The 24,427-nt window shown below is 42.9% G+C and overlaps 1 protein-coding gene across 1 annotated transcript; it reads left to right on the top strand.

The window, feature by feature from the left end:
• The first annotated feature begins 172 nt into the window (after positions 1–172).
• On the top strand, positions 173–14,527 carry LOC105990040 (sodium-dependent glucose transporter 1B-like). Its single transcript, XM_013022357.1, has 5 exons — positions 173–227; positions 7,687–7,855; positions 9,715–9,831; positions 11,480–12,424; positions 14,418–14,527. Exons 1-5 carry the CDS (start codon positions 177–179, stop codon positions 14,525–14,527), a joined length of 1,392 nt encoding a protein of 463 aa, XP_012877811.1. The 5' UTR covers positions 173–176.
• Positions 14,528–24,427: the final 9,900 nt, after the last annotated feature.

Genomic DNA, 24,427 nt, shown 5'->3' with positions numbered 1-24,427 from the left:
ACCAGTGCTCAGAGCCCAGGATACCCAGGCAGCAAAAGGCCGCCAGGCTGGAGCTGGAAGCCGACCTCGGTGGGCCGGGGGCTGCCGGGCAGCGGCTCCTCCAGGCCCAGGCCCCTGCCCAGAAAGAGCCCGTGGCAGTGGCGGTGTCCCGGTGGCTGAGTGGCCGTGCAGGGAGCATGCTGCGCTGGTTCACCACCGTGATCCTGTGTCTGGCCTTCCTGGGGATGGTGAGAGCTGGGCTGCGCCCAGGCTGGGTTCTAGCAGGGGTCCTGCAGGGCTGTGCTCTCCCCCTGGAGTCCTGCTTCTCCCTACTTGAGCACTGAGTAACCACTCATCTGCTTGGCCTCAGTGTCCTCGTCCAACCTTGGGGTACAATGCCAATCGTGGAGGGTGGTGTATGAAATTGAGTGTCCTACTATGTGTTTCAACTGTCTTAAACTTTTGTAAGACTACTTTAGGTCCTGGCCCAGACACAAGAGAGGTTTCTTGGATCTCTAGCCCCTGCCCAAATTGTTACAGAGAAAAGTGCTTTTCTGGGGTTTCGTCTTTTTGTAAAGCCTGGCTGCTTAACTTTGCAGACAGAATTGAAATCAAGAGGAAAATGACTTTTCCAGCCTTACTCGTCTGGCTCAGTGGTAAAGTTAGGCACCTGTCTTGTACTCTGCCCTAATTCTAATCAACCCTTCAGTTTTTCTTATAAGAAATATAAAAATAGTGGAGTATAGTTAAGGCTATATACACCTTTTGCCAATCCCTTGGGTAGCTTCTATTTCTGCATTTGACAATTGCGATCTGGGGGTGTGGGAAGATGAACCACGGCAAGTAACTTTTGGTCACTTAAGCATCTCAGAGACTCAGAGGTAGGATTGCTGCAAAGCTTTGTCATTGCAGGGAGGGAGAAGGTCTAAGGAAGAAGTCACTGCAGGTGATTGGTGAGTTCCCACTCACTGTGCCTCACACTTGTAAATCTTAAGAAGACATGGAGTGATTTGAATACAGCCAAGGCCCTAACTTTGTAGTGTACTAAGTGCTTGCTGTGCACCAGTGTGCTGGTCCTGGTCCTTAGTTGTGCCTGCTCCAGTTGAGCTCGGTGGGAGGTGGGATGTGGGCGGGGTGGCTTGCCTTTGGAGCAGCAGTGCAGTTACAGCCAAGTATTCTCGAAAAGTAGACAATGTGAAACCATTTTTCTTAAAGGGTTCAAGGAATTAGCCCTGAAAGGCAACTGTAACCCTTAGTTCTTCCTAACCTCCATTATAAAGTTAAGCAAGTCATTTTTTGGGGGGTAGGATCCGGTTGTGGGGCCTGAACTCTGGGCCTGGGTGCTGTCCATCAACTCTTCAGCTCAAGGCTAGTGCTCTACCACTTGAGCCACAGTACCACTTCAGGGTTTTTTTCTTTTGGTTTATCTGGTGCCTCTGAGTCGAACCCAGGGCCTCTTGCATGCAAGGCAAGCGCTGTACCACTGAGCCTCCTTCCCAGTCCTAAGCAAGTCATTTTTAAAATCACATTCTTTGCACAAATAAATATTTGAGGATTTACGTGTTGGGAAACACCGGAACAGCAACTGTTTGCCAAGCTCCGTCAGGGAGCCTGTGCAGGTGATGTCTATTGGCAGGGCAAGAAAGTGACATGGGAATGAATTGCTGGTTTTAGTGAATTTGCCTCTTTTGCACATTTCTGGCACCTTGCAGGCTGAGATGGGCTGCACTTTGGACTGTACAGCTACGTGATCAACTAACACTCTCTCTGGTCCAAGTTTGATCATATTTTAAGGTGGTTACAGTTCCCTCTATACACAGGCAGCTGTAGATCAAATTTAACAATTCCCTATTTTGTTAGCTGTTCATGTTAATGGAAATTGACAAGAATGTTGATAGAAAGTTCAAGTGACCGAAACCTTGAGCCCTGGCAGCAATTTCTGTCACCACATGACCATGGCCAGCTTGGCTTAATTATGGAATTTGCTATTTGTTGTTTTTGTTGTTGTTATTTATGCTGGTACTAGAGCTTGAACTCAGGGCATTACACTCCTCCCTGGTGTTTTTGCTCATGTGCTCTACCACCTGAGCCACATCTCTAATGCAGCAGTTGGCTGATTAATTAGAAATAAGGGTCCTGGATTTCTCTGCTCAGGCTGGCTTCAAACCTTGAGCTTCTGGGTCTCAGCATCTCTGACTATCTCTGATTACAGTTATGAGTCACCACTGGCTAGCACCTGGAATTTACAATTTACAACGACAGAGTTGCTTTATGATTCCTTAAGCTTGCTTCATGTTTCTGTTGATCATTTGATGAACAGGAATGGCTGCTTAGGACATTCATGACTCATGAGGGAATATATCAGGGAGACTATTATTATGACTGTCAGGAAGATATATCCAGAAGCCAAAATACTCTTTATAACAAGTATCTCTATGAACAAACTGATTAAAATGAAATGATCTAATATCCCTTTAATAAAGAAAGAAGAACAGTATTCAAGCACTAGTGGCCATTATCTTTGTTCAGAGAATGATATGATTAAAGCTCATAATTGTATTTGAAACTGCCTGACATAAAAAATATGTAATCTAAACCAGACCTTGATGACTCATGCCTGTATTCCTGCCTATTCAGAGGTAGGGATCTGAAGACTGTAGTTCAAAGCCAGTTGGAGCAGACAAATCTGAGAGATTCTTATCTCCAAGAGCTGTGGCCTAAGTAGTAGATCTTCAACCTTGAGCAGAAAAGTTAAGGATCAGCCCCTATGCTCTGCATTCAAGTCCCCAGTACCAGCACCAACAAGGAAAAGAAGAAGTCCACCATTTTTGTAATTAGCCCAGTAACACAAGTCACAGAGACCTGGAGACTCATTAAAGCAAGATTGGAAATCTAGATGAAGAGTAAAAAACCTTGCTGTCTACCATTAAAGATGCGTGCTAACAACAAGTCAGCAGCTCACAGGCATGGTGTGTTCTTTTCCTCTGAGGAGTCTCTGCAGTGGATGGGGTGGTAGTGTCTTAAGAAACAAGAGTCATGGAAGTGGCGCTGTAGGTCAAGCGGTAGAGCACTGGCCTTGAGCTGAAGAGTGCAGGGATAGTGCCCAGGCCAAAGTTCAAGCCCCCCAACCACCACCACCAACAACAAAAAGAAACAAGAGTCATCAGCCATCTTTTCCTCTGTGTGTGCTTGTGTTAGAACCCAGGGTCTACTGTATATACTAAGTATGTGCTCTGCCCATTGAACTACACCCCAGCCTGTCAGCCACCTGTTCAACTCCTCCTTTGACCTCTTTGACCACATTGGAAAGTTAAGCACTCAGTATTCTTCAGCCCCTCACATGAGCCAACACAGGCAAGGAGGAACTGTAAAGCTAAGTGCTGTTCCTCCACGGTATTGTGAAACATCCTTGTTTTCTCTTGCCTGTGAGAGCATGGCTCCTACCCTTTGAGACCTAGGGAGGTCTGCTTAACCACCAGATCCAAAGTGTTCCCCAACTTAGAGGTTAGCTTTGAATTCCATATGAGTGTGGCACTGCGCTGCTGCCAAGAGCCAGTGACTAAGAACCCTAAGAACAATGTTCCTCCCTGAAACTTACCTTCATCTCCTGCAGAGAGAGTGCACATTTTTTATGTTGACAGCTTTTGTCTCTGAGTACAAGAAGTGCATGGTCAGGGTAAAGATACAGAGGAAGGAGACAGCCAGGCAAAGAGTAATATTTGACCAGGCCAGAAGGCTGAACTGAGGGCTGGACAAGACCGCCAGCTGGTGGCCATTAGGCAGAAGTCAAATTTGTCTATAAATCTGTATACCTCTTGAGCAACATCCAGTAGAAAGTTACTTTTTAAATCATCCCCTATACCACACTTTCCACTTCATGATGCGTAACCTCATTTAGTGGAATGAACCTTACTGCTTCTGGATTTAAAGTGATATTATGAAAGTTTAGTTTACTAAGTAATCCCCACTTTTTTTGTTGTTGTTGTTTTTATGCTGTTACTGGGGCTTGAACTCAAGGCCTGGTCACTGTCCCTGAGCTTTTGTGTTTAGTGTTCTAGCTAGTGCTCCACCACTTGAGATACAGCTCTACTCCTTGATTCTTTTTTTTCTCTTTTCTTTCTTCCTTCATTCCTTTCTTCCTTCCTTCTTTACTTTCTTCCTTCCTTCCTTCTTTCCTTCCTTCCTTCTTTCCTTCCATCCTTCCTTTTCTTCCTTCCTTCCTTCTTTCTTTCCTTCCTTCCTTCCTTCCTTTGTTTTCTTCCTTCCTTTCTTCCTTTCTCCTTCCTTCCTTTCTTTCTTCCTTCCTTCCTTCTTCCTTTTCTTTGCTGCTTATTTAGAGATTAAAAATCTCATAGTCTATCCTTCCCTTGGCTGGCTTCAAACCACTATTCTCAGATCTCAAATCTCATGAGTAGTTGTAGCTAGAATTATGGACATGAGCTACTGGTCCCTGACTGAATATCTTAACAAAGTCAGTGGTAGTTGACTTAGCATGACAATCTGAAAATCTTTTCCTTTGTATTTAATTAATTCTGGTTTTCCTAATGTTTTGTTAAAGATCAGCTTGATGTTTATGAGGCATTTCGTTTCATCATCAAAGCTCTGAAAAGTCTTACCCAGTCTAATGGAAGAGTCTTAAAGTTGTCAAAACTGTGTAGTTGCTGGGCACTGGTGGCTCTTTCTTGTAATCCTAGCTACTCAGGAGGCTGAGATCTGAGGATGGCAGTTCAAAGCCAGCCCAGGCAGGAAAGTCTGTGAGGCATTTATTTCCAATTAACCACCAGAAAACTGGAAGTGACACTGTGGCTCAGGTGGTAGAGTGCTAGCCTTGAGCTGAAGAGCTCAGAGACATTGCCCAGGCCCAGAGTTTAAGCCACACAACCAACAATAACAAAAAAAAAGAAGCCTGTAGTTCATGGTCTTTTTTATGAATATTCTTGAACACCAAACTCAGGATTATACAATGTTCTTATCCATCCAGATTTTGTCCTGTTCTTTCCTCTTCTCATTTGAGAACACCAGTCCTTCTACATTAGAATAAAAATTAGTCTCTTTACCTTTAATCGAATATCTTTATACCGTATAATGTTACCAAAATCACCTTCCACATTCCTGTATAGTTGCATTCAGAGCTCCCCCTTCCTATTTCTAGTGACTTCAGTTTCTTCTATTAAGTTAAAACCTTAATCTTTGGTGATGCCAATTTCCAGTGAACTCTTCTTCTTCTTCTTCTTCTTCTTCTTCTTCTTCTTCTTCTTCTTCTTCTTCTTCTTCTTCTTCTTCTTCTTCTTCTTCTTCTTCTTCTTCTTCTTCTTCTTCTTCTTCTTCTTCTTCTTCTTCTTCTTCTTCTTCTTCTTCTTCTTCTTCTTCTTCTTCTTCTTCTTCTTCTTCCTTCTTTCTTCTTCTTCTTCTGGACTTTTTCTTTATTGGTACTGGGAATCTTATCCAGGATGTTGCACTTGATAGAGAAGTGCTTTACCACTGAACTACATCCCAGCCCTTTAAATTTTCTTTTTGAGAGAGAGAATTCCTCAGTTATATAAGCATTTCTATTTTCCTTTTTTCTGAGGCATTTGTAATCAGGGGGACAGGAGGCCTGCTGGCCTGTGGGAAGCCATCAGGATCTATCTCTTCCCCTAGCTGAGCCCCAGCTCCTCAGTCCCGCCTTGCCCTTTGGCCTGGCTGGCTGAGACTTAGGGTTATCTCGCTCAGTTCCCTCTCAGTGCTCTTCACAGGCCCTCCATCTAAGGACCTGATCCATCTAAAGACCCCTCAGCTCCCCTGGGACCCACATCTTCTCCCACAAGGGTTGGTGATCTCTCTCCTTCTCTAAGGTTTTCAGGTCTGTGTGTGCAGAATAAGGCTACCCTGTGTTTCTAGACACACACCTATTCTGGGTCCATAATTTTTGTGAGTCAAGTTAGCAGGAGCCTCAGCAAGTGGGCGCCTTAGATTTGGAGGAATCTATTTTCATAGGGGGTCTCTGACTGGATAAGAGCCAGTTGATCATCAAATTCAGTGTGATCCTGGATTTAGTTCAGCCCCAGAGAGCTCAAAACCCAAATTTGTGACACTCCAATGGAAGAGAATTCTCTCTCATGACCCCCAGGTGCCCTGAGAGACTGGCAGGCACAAGAGGCCCTGGTTGGTCCATTCTAAATATTCCATCGCTGGTTCTCCTGGGAGTCTCTGGAGGGTAACTTCAGTCCTCATAGCCAATGTCAGTCTTCCAAGGAAAAATTAGCCAGGGTGGGTGGCTCACACTTATAACCCTAGCTACTCAGAAACTGGTATCTGAGGATGGAAGAAGCCAGCCCTTGCAGGAGGGTCTGTGAGAATCTTATCTTCAATGAACAACTGAAAAGTTCCAAGTTGAGCTGTGGCTCATGGTAGAGAGCTAACCTAGAGAAAAAGCTCAGGGACTTTGGGCCCAGGCCCTGAGTTGAAATAAATGAAAGGAAGAGAAGGGGAAGAAAGAAAGGAGGAAGACAGGAAAGTAGGGCGTGTGCTATGCTTAGAATTTAAAATGACCTCAAGAATAGCTTTATTGTCATAAAGTTAATGGAACATTATGCAATCCACATGTGATAAATAAACACATAAATTCATTTATTTTGATTTTTGCCATGCTGGAGATTGAATACAGGAACTCAAGCAAGGTGGGCAGATACTATATCACTGACTGACATTCCCAGGCAGCAACTTACTAACTTTCAATACACTCTTTTCTTCTTTTTCTTCCTCTTCTTCTTCCTCTTCTTCTTCCTCTTTCTCTTATTCCTCCTCCTCCTTCTTCCAGTCTTGAAATTGTTGTATAAAACAATTGCTATTCTCAAAGTAGTCTTTCAAGGTATTATTCAAATAGTGAACTAACTACAACAAAATGCTACTAGAAATAAAACAGTTTTGAAACAGGCCAAGGTTTGTTTTGTTTTGTGTTTTGGAATCTGTATCTTGCTATTTTAGTCCAGGGAAACCCTGAACTTGAGATCATCCTGCTGTCTAAACAATGGAATTCAGAAATGCACCACCACAACCTGATGAAATTAAAAATTTTGATGAGAAGGAAAGCTGTTGGAGTCTACAGCTCTGGTGATGACAGGAGTGTCACTGTATGTGTTTTTCTTCCTGTGGGCTCTTACAAGTAGGGAATCCTCCGGAGTCACTCAGGACACTCAAGAGACAAGGAGATTTAGTCCAGTCAATCCACTTCTGCACAGAAGGGTGCAAAGGCACTCTCCCAGAGTTAGGCAGGTAGACCCAGCCCCCTTGGTTTTTATGCTAATACAAAGATTGGTGCCCTCCCTTCTACCAATAGGAGTCCAGCTCAGGTTCTGTTTGTGATTGGCTGATTTAAAGAAGCTAGACAACATTCTGTCTTGTTGTCAACAAGCCCCAAGGGGATGTTCTTTAAGTCCTTGGTAAGGACTCCTACCCCTACACAGCTGGCTGGTGACAAACAACACAGCTGACAGTTGCCTCTTGAAATCAAGAGACAAACAATTGCAGCAACTATAAGAACAAGGAAATATAAGTACAAAAGAGTGACTGATTATGAGATGGAGACACGACAGTGTCACAGGGCCTTGACTTCATTCTCTACTTTACTTTGTATCATCTCCCCATTTTTCAGTAATGGATGTGAACTAGATGCATATTGTTTTGATAAGCAAACATTTTTGGCTTTTTTTTTTTTTAATATTTCAGGGAATACGTGTTTCTATACTGGGGCCTACTTTTCAAGATCTGGCCACTAACGTGAACCGCAATATCAGCAGTCTTTCTGAAATATTTGTGGGTCGTGCTTTAGGATATATGTGTGGCTCTTTGATCGGAGGATTTCTTTTGGACTGTATGAATCGGATTTTACTTCTGGGTAAGGAAACAATGATCTTTGCTTCTTTGTACCTGTCAGTGAATTTACAACTTCATATTTACAATAAGAAAACTTGTTGACAACTGAAATGAATGGTGTTTCAGGGTCCTCCTCAGAAGCCAGGTCTTTCTCCGTGGCTCTCACCTTGGCAGCCACAGGGCATCTGGGCTGGGCCACCTGGAGCCTTGATTAACCCTCAGATGTGCTGATGGCAGTCCTGAGCCTCCCGACCTCCAGGGGAACTGAGGCACCATGTCACACACTTGTCCCAAAGCTCTGCACATTGGGTGTAGGGCAGGTCTCTAGGGCTACCTGGAGCCAGATGAGCTGTGGGAATGTGGCCAGGCTCTCTGGACTCTGGGTTGACAGTGTGGGGCAGGAGATGGTGACAAACTGACACAGGCCGCACATTTGTCTCCATGTTAGTGATGAGCCCAGAGCGCTATGCTGCAGCCTGGTGGTGACTAGCATCGCTTTTTATTTTGTTTTATTTCAATTTAATTTTATCAGTCATGGGGCCAGAACTCTGGGTCTGGACGCTGTCCCTCAGCTCTTCTGCTCAAGGCTAGCGCTCTACCACTTGAGCCATAGCTCCACTTCTGGCTTTTTCTGCTTATGTGGTGCTGAGGAATCAAACCCAGGGCCTCATGCATACAATGCAAGCACTCTACCCCTGAGCCACCTTCCCTGCCCCTGCCAATGCTTTTTAGCATGCTGTGGTTTGAGCAGGGGCCATGGGTTTCAAGTAAATCGAGATCCATCTGACAAAGCAACTTTGGAAGCAAGGAGAATAATCTACATTTACTGATAATTAAATAAAATATCCTTATGTCTAAAGTAGCTTTCAAAGATATGCACACACATGTGTGTGTGTGTGTGTGTGTGTGTGTGTGTAATTTTTTTGTCATCTTGATAATCCCACCTAGAGCCCCACACATGCTGCCTAGCAGGTCTATCACTGAATCCCATGTCCAGCATAATAGTAAATGTGCCTTGAATTGCTTCACTATTTGCCAAAACAATTTATTCTGATTTACTAAACACTATTATATTAGTTGTACCATATTTAAAAGTCCCTTTTGGTTCTCTGTTTTTCCAGTCTTTGGGCTTGAACTCATGACCTGTGATCCTCAGATTTTAGCCTCCTGTGTAGCTAGGATTACAGGCCTGAGTCACTAATGACTGGCTCTTTTGGGTTCTTAAATGTAAACTATTTAAGTAAATAAATTTTGTCTCTTCTGTAATAAAGATTTGCTTAGTGGTATCATATATAGATTTAATACTACACAAAGATCTTAAAATATTTTAATGATATGACCACTTAGAGTTAACTTGAACTTACTTTGTGTTTTGGAAGCTTTTTAAAAAATTTATTTTATTATTTACAGGTGTGACTTTCTTCATCCATTAATCGTTATGCCTTAACTCATTTGCTCATGACTCATTGAATTAATAGTCCAGATATAAATCAAGCAGAAAAAAATATCAGCTTTAATTCTAAGCAGTCATCACCCTAAAAGCAAACCTGCCTTCATGAATCTCCTGGAAGCTTTAATGATATTGGCTTGACTCATGACCCTGCAGGAATGCTGGTTTAATTCATTAATTAGTATCATTATTAGTTATTAATTTATTTTGCCATTTCTGGGCCTGAACTCAGTTCCTGGGCATTATCCCTAAGTTTCTTTTACTCAAGGCAAGCACTGTACCCATTGAGCCACGGTGCCACTTTGAGTTTTTTCTATTTATGTGGTACTGTGAAATCAAACCCAGGTCTTCATGCATGCTATGCAAGCCACTAAGCCACATTCCCAGCCCAAATGCTGCTTTTATAGCTGATGTTTGACTCTCGTTTGCAGGGCTGTCCATGTGGGTCATGACTGTGAGTACTTATCTTATTCCATTTTGCAAGACTGCAGTGTTGCTGATTGTCATGGTGTCTGCCATGGGTGCCTCATTTGGTGTTCTGGATACAGGTTAGTGGAATTTTGAACATCTGAAAGCTCTGAAAGATTGTTCATTTAAAATATTGTAAGTTGCTGATGGCTCATGCCCAAAATCCTAACTTCTCGGGAGGCTAATATCTGAGGAACATAGTTCAAAGTGAGCACAGTATAGTCTGTGAGATTCTTATCTCCAATTAGCCAGCAAAAAGCTGGAAGTTGGAAGTGTGGCTCAGATGGTAGAGTGACAGCCTTGAGCAAAAAAGTTAAACAACTGTGTGCACACTCTGATTTCACGAACCAGCACTAGTAGAAAATAAAAATAGTACAAAAAATAAAATAAAGTAAAATAACAATTCAATCCCTCTAACTATGGGTAAACTAAAACAAAGGTGATCAATCTATCATTTTGAGATCAATCTTTATCATTGTGGTATAAGAGACAATGATGGAACTGGACACCCGTGGCTCACGCCTATAATCTTAGCTAGTCAGGAGGCTGAGATCTGAGGATCATGGTTCAAAGCCAGCCCAGGTAGGAAAGTCCATGAGATTCTTATCTCTCACTAACCACCAGAAAACTGGAAGTGGTGCTGTGGCTCAATTGGTAGAGCACTTACCTTGAGCTGAATTGCTCAGGGACAGCCCCAGGACCAGAGGTCAAGCCCCACCACTGACCAAAAAAAAAAAAAAGAGAGAGAGGGAGAGAGACAATGATGGTTTGATAGCTGAAATAAATGTGGAACCACTATTTATTTGGCTGTACAAGCATAGAGACAGCCACCTGGTTTTAAGCTTAGAGACTCCTGGCACAACTTTCCTATTTCTTTTCTACTCTTTTTTGTTTTACCATCTAAAGTTCCTATTCTCCACCCATCTTCAAAATGTGACTAAATGACACATGTGATAGCTCTTTATCCTTTAATTCTACCCTCCTTGCATGCTCATTGTCAGACTATGGACATATTTTATCTTTCAGATTTTGTTTGACTATAAAATTCCAGGGGGAAATATGTGCATATCTGAAATCTAAGTACAAAACAGAAAACTTGATATTCTTGTCTGTTATGAGCTCAACAGAATCCTGTAATCAAGTCCTGCCTGGATAGTTTGAATCTGCCTTTTATATACAATATAAACTCTTCAATGGCCTACCCATATGACACCCTTTGGTGATTTGCTCACTATTTAATTTGCCTGGCAAATATGTATAAGTCTTTATATATACAAGTAGATATAATAATATTAGTCTCCAATGTGGAGTTGGCAGTGCTTTTGTTTATTTACTTTTTGTTCTTATTTGTTTGCACTCAAGGCATGGACACTGTCCCTGAGCTTCTTTGCTAAATGCTAGTATTCTGTCATTTTGAGCCACAGCTTCACTTCCTGTTTTCTAGTGGTTAATTGGACTCTTAACGACTTTCCTGCTGGGGCTGCCTTCAAATCCATAACCTTCAGATCTCAGCCTCCTGAGTAGCTAGGATTAGCGGTGTGAGCCACCAGCATCTGATCAGAGTTGGAACTGTTTTATAACAAGCCTTAGTACTGAGCCTGGCTGTAAGAACATTGTTGTCTGGGGGTGGTGGTGGTGGCTTAGGGCTGCTGAGACACAGAAGTGATTCGGGCCAGTGTTACTAAGTTCTGTGTATAACTTAAAACTTTCTCTGTGTCTCTTTGCTAGGTGGTAAAGTGCTCATCTTGGCTCTTTGGGGGGACAAGAGCCCCAGCCACATGCAGGCCTTACACTTCAGTTATGCCCTGGGTGCCTTCCTGGCTCCCCTGCTGGCCAAACTGGCGCTGGGCCCCAAAGCCTCTGCTGACAACTACACAGAGCCCGACTTTCTCCCTGCAGCCCTCAATGCCTCTTCTGAAAGCACTTCAGATCCTCTACTCGCAGCTCCCCATGACATGAACTTACTGTGGGCTTATGCTTCCATAGGCACTTACATTCTTGTAGTTTCTCTCCTTTTCTTTGCTCTGTTCTGCATGAGAAGCTCAAGGCAGGGAAAATCAACAGAATCTGCTCAGCAATCTCAAAGAGCTCAATACCACAAGGCCCTTCTCTGTCTGCTTTTTCTGTTCTTCTTCTTCTACATTGGGGCTCAGATGACATACACTTCTTACCTTTTCTCCTTTGCCACCACCCTTGTTGGCATGGATGAGAGACAGGCAGCTGGCTTGAACTCCATCTTCTGGGGGACCTTCGCAGCCTGCAGGGGCCTGGCAATGGGCTTTGCTGGGTGTTTAAGCCCTGTCACTATGATTTTGTTGAGCAACATTGGCAGCCTGGCCTCCTGTTTGTGTCTGGTGCTTTTTCACAGGAGCACCCTTTGTCTGTGGATAGCAACCTCTGTGTATGGGGCCTCCATGGCCACCCCGTTTCCCAGTGCTTTTTCTTGGATGCAACAGTACACCACCATCACTGGCAAATCTGCTGCATTTATTATGATTGGTGCTTCCTTGGGACTAATGGCTATTCCTGCATTAACCGGAGTTCTTCAAGGACAATATCCAGATCTACCAGTAGTGGTGTATGCCTGTTTTGGGTCTGCAATTTTCACTGCTGTTATATTTCCTATGATGTATAAAGTTGCTACCTTGCCCGTGCAAAAAGGAAACAGAAAAGGTGAGTGTTCTGGACTATGGAGACAAGAATAATAATTATGATTCAGAAAAATAAAATGAAATTGGTTCATTCCCTCCCTATCTTCATTCCTTCCTGGCTGCCTTCTTCCCTTCCTCTCTTCCTCCTTTTCTCCCATCCTTCTTCCCTCCCTTCCTTCATTCCTTCTTTTCCTTCCTCCCTTCTTCCTTTACACCTCCCTCCCTCCTTTCATTTCTCTCTCTGCCTGTGTCTCTGTCTTTGTCTCTCACTCTATTTCTCTCCATCTCTCTCTCTGCCTGTCTTTTTGTCTATCTCTCTCTCTCTCTTTATCTCTATCTCTCTATCTCTGTACTGGTTTGAATCCAAGGACTCCCTAAATCCTCTACCTAACCTAAGAGTTCAGCTCAGAAATGGCTTTTGAACTGGTTGAAATGAGTGGAACAATGAGGCCTTATATAATGCAGACATCTTGACATATGTTGATGGCCCCACAGTGAGATTGCAGACCAATTCCTGTTCAGTGCATTGATGAATGCACCTATTTCAGTTAATGCTGGTCCTCTGCCACAAAGCTCCAGGATAAAAGGGAACAACATAATACTCACAGCAGATAGGTAATTCCTGACGTTAAAAAATTAACAAAATTGTATTGTTATTGTTCAGTTGTTAGGCCAGAGCAGAGCATAAGCAGATTTTCAGCACTCTTGGGGATCAGATTTTCTAGGTTGAGCTGGGCACTGGTGGTTCATGACTGTCATCCTAGTTACTCAGGAGGCTGAGATCTAAGGATTGTGCTTTAAAGCCAGCCTGGGAAAGAAAGTCCATGAGACATTTTGGTTTTTTTGGGTCTGGTCCTGGGTCCTGAACTCTGGGCCTATGCACTGGGCCTCAGCTCTTCAGCTCAAGGCTAGCCCTCTACCACTTGAGCCACAGCAACACTTCCGGCCTTTTTCTTTTTGCTCATGTGGTGCTGAGGAATTGAACCCAGGGCCTCTGGCATGCAAGGCAAGGGCTCTACCACTGAGCCACCTTCCAGCCCCCCATGAGACATTTTGTTCTTGTTGCTTTTTAAAGGTCTTGAACTCTGTGCCTGGGCACTGTCCCTCAGCTCTTCAGCCCAAGGTGAGCACTCTAACTTGAGCCACAGAACCAGTTCCAGTTTTTCAGGTAATATATTGGAGATAAGACTCCTACAGACTTTCCTGTCCAGGCTGGTGTTGAACTGAGTTCCTCAGATCTCAGCCCCCTTAGGAGCTAGGATTAGAGGTATAAGCCACCGCCCCCTCCTACTCTGCCAACACCCCAACACCCCTGCCGCCCAGGCTCCCTGAGACTCTTATCTCCACTTAGACAGCAGAAAACTGGAAGTAGGGCTGTGGCTCAAAGTAGTAGAGCAATAGATTTGAGAAAAAGAGCTCAAGGAAAGCATTCAGGCCTTGAGTTCAAGCCCCATGAGAAAAAAACATTTTCTCGGTCCATTTAGAGCTCTTGGTAAAAAGGTTCGAAATGCTCTGAATCCAGAGCATTTTATAAATATACCATGTTTACATGCAGTAGGAGTTTGTTCTGAGGCTCATATTTGGTAAAAGCTTGATTAAGTGGATGTTCCATGATCTCCCCCTTTCAGAGTGGTTTTCAGGCATTTGAGTTTCTTGTTGTTTCTTAATTTGAGACAGAGTTTGGTTATCTTTCCCACCTTGGTCTGGAAGTCACTATGTATTTCAATTGGGTCTCAAACTTTTGATCCTCCTGTTCTCAGCCTCCTTTCTGCTGAGCGAGACTTTTGTTTTTCAGAAATTGGGTAGTATTCTGATTTAGGAGAAACAACACAAACCTGTGAAACAGTTTGCTGACCAAATTGTCAGGCTTCCACACTGGGCTTGAACAGTAGGGAGGGCAGTTCTAGGAAAGCGCATCCTTGGAAAGCTCACATGCTTTGCTTAATGCTTTTCTTTCTCTGTAGGCTGAACCAGAGGATGCTAATCTGTCTTTTGAGTATTTCTGCTCTATGAAGAGGACACCGTGCAGTGCCAAAGAGAGCTGCTTCAAAACAGGACTCAGCTTTCCAGCAACACAGAGGCACTTAACAAAGACCTCACCTGGGACTCAAGAACTGATTTCTAAATTGAAAATCTCTCATTTTCATAGTTTCTCTGAGATATCCTCTAGGAATTAATGTGATTTCCAGTCCCTTCTTCATGTCAACTGAGTAGAGAAAGAGAAACAAAGAGCTTTAGGAATTTGCTAGTGATTATTAATATGCTCTAATTCAATGTATTTAATGTTTATTGTGTTATTTGTGATTTTCTCAATAAGGGTCTGTTAAAATGCTGCATTTCATGATTCAGTCACATTCTAACTCCTCTGAAATCAGGGCGTGTCCTATAATAAATATACCTTTACAGTGTTGGGAGATTTTACTTTGGATATATTTTGGTTGTTTTGTTTTACCACTTTTGGACTAAATGACAGGTTTTTTTGTACAGAAAGAAAATGATGTAAAAAATGTTGATTTTCCACAGTGTATTAGATTCAGCAAAACAAGATGAATACATTACAGCAGCATTTATGAAGAGTTGGTACACTCTCTACTTTATCTCACTGCGGCAGTTTCCCTTGACATGCATTTCATATACCTAGAATCTCTACCTTCCTATAGTCTCCATTGCAGCTTTGTCTTTACTTGAATAATTCTTAAGAAGAAAAATAAATATGGGTATCTAGACTGTAATCATTTTATTAAATGTCAATACCAGAGTCTAGAATCGAACTGGGGCAGGGGTGTAGTGAGCTCTGAATCCCTTATTTAAATGTAAGTTTAAGGGAAGAAAAAAATTGCATGTAATGCTGATGTATTCATCTCTGCAACTGGACGCAGTATTTACAGATCAATATTTACTTTGGGAAATGATGAGGAAGCACTGAGCCTTCTATAGGGACAGTTTGATCAACCTTGCCAGGCAATCTTTGTGGCCCAAGTCTCCCTTCATCGAAGGAATAGTATTTATTCATCAGTAGCAGGTATGTTATTTTTAACTTGGAGACATTTTGAGAAGTCAATTCGCCTGGAAAACAGTGGTAAGAATGACTGGTATGAATAGTAAATGAATATTAAATAGGTAAATGAAGCTGGTTTACTTTCTGAGCAATGGTTAGAGGGCAAATGTGTACCTTTCCATAATTTTTTCTAGTCATGGGGATTGAGGCCAGGGCCTTGTGCCTGCTAGGCAAACACTGGACCTGATATAAACTTATTTGTCAGGGAAAATGTTGTTTGAAAGAAACAGGATTTTAAGTTGTTAGGGGTTTACTTAGAAGCAGCCCTTAGGCTGGTGAGGCAGGATGCTTGGCTATCTAGTTAGAGCCTGTGTCAAAACAAACCAATCCAGGAGCCAACACTAGTGGCTGCTGACTGTAGACCTAGGTACTAAGAAGGCTGAGAACAGAATGGTGGTGCTAAGCCAGCTGGGCTTCAAGTTGTGACCGGGCCCAGCCTGAGTCCTGCGGTCTCCTAGGCAACGAGGTCAGCTTCCGGTCTGGAGCCCAGCCGGCTTTTGGTGTTTGATGTCATTTCCACCAGCCGCTTGGCATGAGTGTCTGGGCGTTGCCGGTTGCTTGTCTGCTCCACACCAGCCTCTGCGGAGTCCCAAGTCCGAAGTCCGGCTTCGCCAGGCCCTGCCTGCGTCCAGCCCCTGGGGGAGTGGGCATCTGGAGGGACGTCCGGGCCGGAGGGCCAGGAGTTGGGGCCGTGGGCAGCTCGAGCGTTCTGCGGGGTGGCCAAGCTGGAGCTGGAAGCGGACTTCCGTGGGGCCGGGCCTGCGGGGCAGCGGCCGCACCAGGACGAGGCCCGGGCAGAGAATGCGACGAAGATGGAGACCTTGGAGAGCTCCCGGCGGAGCAGCCGCGGCCAGCGCCTGCTGCGCTGGTTCACCACCGCGGCCGTGTATCTGGCCTTCCTGGGGCTGGTGAGAGCTGGGGCTGCGACCCCCGAGAGCGGAGAGCAGAGAGCGGAGAGCGGGGCGCGAGCCGGTGTCTTCCCTGCGCTAACGCTTGACTGCTCCCTTCACCTCCTGCGCACGGGCATCCACTCTGTCTAACACGGGGCATAATTCTGATCAGGAAGGGTTACAACCCACTGCGAAGTTGATTTTCCTGATGTGTTCCAACTGCAGCAAACTCTCCTCGGTGCTGGATGGAGGCACAAGGTACGAAGCGCTCCGCCTCCAACTTACAAACACAAGCCTGCCTTTTGTGGGATTTCTTTATGGCGATCTGGCTAAAAATGAGGCCAACTGCTAAATTTTGCAGCTAGGGAAATAATGTGCAAAAGGAAAGTGACTCCTGAATCTGATTACGTGAAAGCGTTGGAAACATCACTCTCTCTGCCAACAACCCACTTTTATTTTCTAACTTTCTTTTTATTATTATAAAGGTGATGCACAGAGGTCTGGTGGTAGTTTCATCTGTCAAGTAATGAGCACATTTCTTTTTGGACAATGCTAACTCTTCTCCCAATCTCAGTCTGTCTCACAGTGCACGTTTAACCTGCTCTTCAGCTTTTGCTAGCACAATGGACAAGGGTAGACTTGCCTTTTGCCAACTCCCTAAACTACACCTCCATTGTTTGTTAAAAGCTCACTCTTATCACTTGGTGATTATGATCCTTGGAGATGGAAGCTGGAGCCTTGGTGAGGAGAATCTCTTCTGGTCATTGAGCATCTCTGGAGTCTGAGGCAGAATTCTTTGTTAGAATGTTTTGATGGAGGTACAGAGATAAGGATAAATGAAGTCTGTGTAGGAGCTTCATGGGGCTGGCACTTGCTGTATGCCGACTCTTGGAAGTCCTTAGAAGACATGACACAGAGTGAAGCCAGAACTCTGACTTTATCCTATACTAAGTGCTTACTGTGTGCCTGTGCCTACTCTTGCTCCATAGTCTTGTACTGTTCCTTCTAGGGGTGGGGCCCCTACCTTTGGATCAGCAGTACAGTCAGAAACAGTTACACTTCACAGGTGAATTGGAAATGATTTTCCTTTAAGGATCCAAAGAATTTTTTCTGAAAGCCATCTAGTAGCTCTTACTGAAAATTGTTTTTTAAATGCAAATTATCGGTTTCTTTTCACCAAAATAAGGTTTAGATGTTGGGCAACACTTGAACTAACTACTATTCACTCAAGAGTCTTCTCACACAGTGGCTATGGACAACAAAAAAGTGACATATAGAAACTGTAAATTTGCCTCCTTTGCGCATTTCTGGGCAGCATGCAGCCTGGGATGAGATGGCTGCTTGACTGCTCAGCTCCTTCTTCCCAGAATATTCCCAGGCTGCAGTTTGTTGACATAAGGTGGTTACAGACCCCTGTATTCACAGGCCTGTGAGGCAGCTTTAGGCTATCAATGATAGTGCCCCTTTTGGTCAGCTTTAATTTTGACTAAAACCTTAAGCATTGACAGCATTTTCATTGGAATAACTGATCCATTTTGCTTCAATATGAAATGCATAGTTTGTAATGGCAAAGCAGCTGAGTAATTCCTTATGCTTTCTACACGTGTCTGTTGGCCATTTGATACACAAAAGTGTGGCTGCATTCACTTTTCCTGTCTTGAGGGCATTCAGGGCATTCAGGCACATCAGGGAGAGCAGTATGACAGTCAACAGAATATAGCCAGAAGCTAAAGTACACTTTTTTATATGTGTCTTCAAGAACCAAACATGCTGGGCAGTGGTGGCTCATGCCTGTAACCCTAGCTACACAGGAGGCTGAGATCGTGGTTGAAAGCCAGCCCAGGCAGGAAAGTCCATGAGAATCGTATCTCCAATAAACCACCAGAAGGCCAGAAGTGGCACTGTGGCTCAAGTGCTAGAATGATTGCCTTGAGCTGAAGAGCTGAGGGACAGTGCCCAGACCCAGAAGCTTCAAGCCAGGTATTAGGACTCATGCCTGAATCCCAGCCATTGAGGAAGTGGAGATGGGAAGACTACCAAAGGGCGATGGTGGCTCAGCTGGTAGAGTGGCGGCCTAGCTTGTGCTATGCCCTAAATTCAAACTCCAGGACCACAAAGCAATAACATAAAAGCAGAAGCTTTCAAGACTCAGCAAGGTTCAGGCCACACCTAGCAATGGACTTACTATTATTCACTGTGAATTTTGTGGTGATATTGTAGTTTGAACTCTTTGCCTTCTGATTGCTGGACAGGCATTCTGCCACTTCAGTCCTCTAGACCTTTCTGTCTTAGTTATTTTTCTGATAGGATCCCATAGTATTGTCCAGAGTTGCCTTGGGCCATGATCCTTATACCTATGCCCCCATCTAGTTGGGATAACTGGTACACATCACTATGTCCAGCTTTTTTGTTAAGATGGAGTCTTGCCAGTTGTTTCTGGGGCTAATCTGAAATCCAGTTCTCCTCATGTCTACCACCTATGTATCTGGGATTACAGGTGAGACCCACTGTGCTTGGCCTTACAAGTATTGAGGCATAGCTTTATAATTTCAGTGCTAGCTGACTTAACAGGAAAAATGTCAAGTCATTCCCTTAGTATTTAATTAATTCTTGTTTTGCTTGATGTTTGGTTAAACATCAAGTTGATGTTTATAAAGACTCTGTTTAATCAGTAGTCTGAGAATTCTTTTTTTGGGGGGGAGGGACTGGTTGTGGGTCCTGAACTCGGCCTTGGCTCTGTCCCTCAGCTCTTCATCTCAAGGCTAGCGGTCTACCACTTGAGCCACAGCGCCACTTCCGGCTTTTATTCATTTTTTTTTTTTTTTTGCTTATGTGGTGAAGAGGAATCCAACACTGGCCTCATGCATTGCAAGGCAAGCACTCTACCACTGAGCCCCTTCCCAGCCCTAGTCTGAGAATTCTTCACTCTGTCTTAAGAGTTTTAATGTTCTCAGAACTCCTTACCAGATTAAAAAACTCTGAACAACAAGATTTACAATGGTTGTGGTTAGGAACTGACAAGAGTTCATTACAATAGTGATACAACGGACAACCTTTGGGGTTTGAACTCAGGACCTAGGGCCTGTCTCTGAGTGTTTTGTGCTCAAGGCTAGCCCTTGAGCCACAGCTCCACTTCTGATCTTCTGGTGGTTATTTGGAGATAAGAGTCTCACAAGCTGCCTTTGAACTGTGGTCCTCAGATGTCAGCCTCCTGAGTAGCTAGGATTATAGGCATGAGCCACCAGTGCCAGGGCATTTGTTGTTTTTGTTCTATAGAACATATTTTAGAAGAGAGGCATTACTATGATTTCTATCCTGGCTCAGACTCCTGAGTTCAACTGTTCCTCCTGCCTCAGGCTTGGCCACTGTGGCAAGTTCTTGTATCTATAAATGTAAAAAGAACTGGAGACTGTGGGTGTGGAATCAAAGGTTAAATACCTGAGTAGCAAGCATGAGGCTCTGAGTTCAAACCCTAATACCCCAAAAACAATTAGGAGTGTGACTAGGGCTGCTAGGTTTTCATGAATTCCAAGGGCCTATCTGGAAAATCCCAACACTAATTCATGGGCAAGGAAAAGACTTAATTTGATTTTGGGAATTCATCATAAATATCAAAGATTGAAAACACTTTAGTACAACATCAGACATATAGTTAAACAACAGTATTTCACTTACCCAATGTGATATCAAAGGCAAACATCGGTATTTATGTAACTGTTGAATAAAACCAGGCATCTTTGTATGTTATAAATTTTCTTACCAAGAGCACATCTTATATTCCTTGCACAGGAGATTCTCCTGTCTCATTTCTAGTAATTTTAATTTCATCTATTGATTAGATTTTTTAACCTTTGGTGGTCTTAATTTTCTTCCAGCAGGAAGGAAACCATTGTGAAGGTGATTGTCTGGATCCAACTTGTTTTTCTTCTTTTGTAACCAAGTGAACAAAATTTCCTGGCCAGCTGGTTAAACACTTTGACTAACATTCATGAAATAGAAAAGCTTTGAAGACTTTCTCCACCTGCTCTTTTTAAGGAATCTCACAAAGGGGCAGTCTCTCATTCATTTACCTCTTTGCATGCATTTGGGTATGATTGCAGACTGCATCTCATGGACCTTGTGGTATTTGGGTCCTTGCCTGTTACTTTACAATATCATCTAGGGGAAACCTTTAACATCGTAACCATAACCAGTATAGGTCTAACGTGTTGTAGTCAGGTAGCCAACATTTTTGTTCCAATTGTTCCCCCCTGTGGTTCTAGACCCATCATTGTTTTGTGACTAAAGTTAAGAAATGTTCCAGAAAGTGAACTCCTCAGATTTGGAAAAACCCATTTTCAAATGCCACCTGCTTACCTGTGGCCACTGCATACATACAATCCAGTTAATTACTAGATCTAATGTGATTTAGCCTTGTTTTTAAAGAAAAAAAAAGCTGAAATGAAGTTAGAGAACTTAAAACACAGATTCACAGAGCTCAAACCAAAGGGATATTCTGGCTATGCCCCAGTAGTTGTGTTTCGCCAGTGGGCAAAATGTGCCCTGGTACACACTTGATACATCCATGGGCCTGAAAGGCTACTTTAGATCCCATGTCTGATGTGTATCTCTAAAAGAAAAAATTCAGACAATTAAATTCAGTCAATTTATGGGAACACAGACACAATTAAAACATTGACCAGTACCTGAGCCAGTAAAGATGGAGATAAGTCTTCCCAGGAAGGTGAAACAGGCAAGATTTATAGGCAGAGACAAGAAGTGACTTTTAGTAATGTCAGCACAGGTCAGCTCTTACCATTTGTTTGTTTAGACGTGTCTCAACAGCCTGTTACTGACTGAACCTGACCTGGTTACCTCTAATTGGTATGACTGGCCATGGCTTCCATATTTGTGTTTTTAAACTTCTTAAAATTAATCTCTAAGTAGTTTTTCAAAAGGGTTTTAATTCAATGCATCAGTGTATAAATATAATGCATTTTGAAAGGGTTAAGTGTTTGTTACAAGAAGATATTCATCTAGGTTGCAACTTGTCAGTGGTAGAGGTTGCAACATATGCAGACAGTTTCAGCCAAGTTGAAATTACCAGAATACCTTGTCATTCAGGAAAATTTTGTTAAAGTCATTGTATACTTGTTCATACATACCATCATGCTTGTTTCTTAGAAAGTAAGGAAGGCTGATACACTGTGCCCCTTTTAACTTTGAGGTTTCTTTGAAGAAATGTAGATGTAGAAATATTTAAATGTTTGATGTCCTGCATAATGTTATTTGTAGTTTAGAGAAAGGACTCTCTCTCTATTTGTTTGTTTTGTTGGCAGTACTGAGATTTGAACTTAAGATTCTTGTGCTTGCTAAGCAGGTACTCTAATTCTTGAGCCACAGCTTCACCCCTTTCTGTTTTAAATGTCTTGCCATTTTGCCTAGAGCCACCTGAACTGTGATCCTCTCTCTCCTGGCCTTACACATGGTGGGGACAAAAGATGTAAACCAAGATGCCTGGAGTAGTTGAGATGGTCGTGATAACCTCTTGCCAGGCTTACCTAGTTGATGCCTCATGAATAGCTGAGATTACACCCATGAGCCTGCACTTGCTGTTATCAGTGTATTAACAACATAAAAATGAAGATGTCTTAGTAATTTAAAATTTTAACATTTGAATTCTCCTATTAGTATATACAGCATATTTGTTATTACTGTCACTTGGCTAGTATATTTGAGTATATATGTAATTGGGTGTAGGGGACTGGAAATGTGGCTTAGTGACAGAGTGCTTGCCTAGCATGCATGAAACCCTGGTTAAATTACTCAGTACCAAATAAACAGAAAGAAGCCAGAAGTGGTGCTATGGCTCAAGTGGTAAAGCCTTGAGCATAAGAAGCTCAGGGACAGTGCCCAGTCCCTGAGTTCAAACCCCAGGATTGGCAAAAAAAAGAAAAGAAAATAATAATAAAGAAAAAAGGGACAAGAAGCGTTCAAACCCCCTTTCCCAAAAGAATAATTATGTTACATTCCATAAACGTTCAGTAAGAATAGCGTTTTTAAGCTATTGTTCACAAAGAAAGACATTACATTAAAAAGCCAAAAGAATGAAATACGTATTGTTTTAATGGAATGTTGTAGATAGAAGAAAAACCATGGGAGTATATAGCTCTAGTAATGGAAGTATTATCGCAGATTTAATTTTTTCTTAATTTTTAAATTGTTATTATAAAGATGAGGTACAAAGGGGTTACACTTTCGTATGTCAGGTAAATAATACATTTCTTCTTTTTGAACAGTTTCATTCCTTCCCTGGCTTTGTTCCAGTCCATATAGTGTATGGCCTCACAGCTTTGTGTGTGTGAGTGTGTGTGTGTGTGAGTGTTGTGTATATATTTTTATTTTAAACATACTGTACTGAGGGGTTATATGAGTAAGGTAAGGAGTACATTTCCTATAGAGCATTGTTGTTTCCTTCTTTTTTCTCCCTACTGTCCCTCCCTCCCCCCACCAAGTTGTAAAGTTCATTTTCAACATTTTACATCTCACTGTTACAATAGGTCATCCTGTATCCTTATTCCAGCATTTTGTGATTTCTCTTCCCTTCCCTAAATTAGAAAAATATATATACAAGATGCAGGGCACAGGAATCAAACACAGTGGAACAGGGGTTATACCATGGGGAGAGGCCTCACAGTTTTTATAGTAGGAATAGATACTACCACTAAGATGTTGTGTTAATGATTGTTAATAAAAAGCTTCATCTTTTCAATTTTAGGGAATGAGTATTGCTATACTGGGACCCACATTTCAAGATCTGGCCACTAATGTGAACCGCAATATCAGCAGCCTTTTGCTAATATTTGTTGGCCAGGCCTCTGGATTTTTGTGTGGCTCCATGATTAGAGGAGTTCTTTTTGACTTTGTGAACCATGTTTTAATTTTGGGTAAGTGAATACAGATTTTCACAATGTGGTGGCATTTAATGAGTTCCCAACCTAGCTCTCACTGGCTCTTCCTGCGCAATAAGATGGTGGTGTTCCAGGTCACTACCGTGAACCACAACATCAGCAGTCTTTCTGAAATATTTGTGGTAGTGCTCTAGGATGTTTGTGTGGCTCTGTGATCAGAGGAGTTCTTTTTCAGTGTATGAATCAGTTTTTACTTTGGGGTAAAGAAACAATGATCTTTGCTTCTTTGTGCCTGTCACTGAATTTACTACTGGGTTCCAAATACAAAAACTTGACAACTGGGATGAGAGGTGTTTCAGGGTCCTCCACAGAAGCTAGGTCTCCATAGGTCTCACCTTGGCAGCCACAGGGCATCTGGGCTGGGCCACCCGGAGCCTTGATTAGCCCTCAGGTGTGCTGATGGCAGTCCTGAGCCTCCCGACCTCCACTGGAACTGAGGCAGCAGTTCATGTCACACACTTGTCCCAAAGCTCTGCCCATCAGCTAGGGCAGGTCTCTAGGTGTGTCTGGGGCCAGATGAGCTTTGGAAACATGGCCAGGCTCTCTGGTCTCTGGGTTTACAGTGTGGGGCAGGGGATGGTGATACACTGACACAGGCTGCACATTTGTCCTCCTGTTAGTGATGAGACTGGTCCCTGTGCCACAGTCTAGAGGATTTTGACATGCTGGCAGTGATTTTAATATGCTGTGGTTTGAATAGGGTGACAGGTTTCAAGAAAATTTAGTTTAATAGGATGAAAAAGAGAATGGAGAATAAGTAATCACCAATGAATAACTAATGACTTCCAAGTCATTAAAAGCATGAAGTTCTTTTATTCCCCTCCATATTCCCCAAACTACTCAGTTTAGTAAAGTTTAATGACAGGATACCATAGTAATTGAATACTATTTTTGCCATTTCATATTGTTAAGTCATACTAAAAGCTCCTCAGTTTTTCTGTGTTTTTTTTTTTTTTTTTGCTAATCCTAGGTCTTGAACTCAGGCCTTGGGCACTGTCCCTGAGCATCTTAATGCTCCAGGCTAGTGCTCTCCCACTTGAACCACAGTTCCACTTCTGCCTTAGTTTCTTAAATGTGAAATATTTAAGTAAACATTTACACTTATAGACAGGCCCAAAATAGAGAAC

The sequence above is a fragment of the Dipodomys ordii genome, unplaced genomic scaffold (assembly GCF_000151885.1).
Source record: "Dipodomys ordii isolate 6190 unplaced genomic scaffold, Dord_2.0 Scaffold62, whole genome shotgun sequence".
NCBI classification, from domain to species: Eukaryota; Metazoa; Chordata; class Mammalia; order Rodentia; family Heteromyidae; genus Dipodomys; species Dipodomys ordii.
Note: the sequence above shows the minus strand (reverse complement) of the source record. Positions and strands in the feature narration are given on the sequence as shown.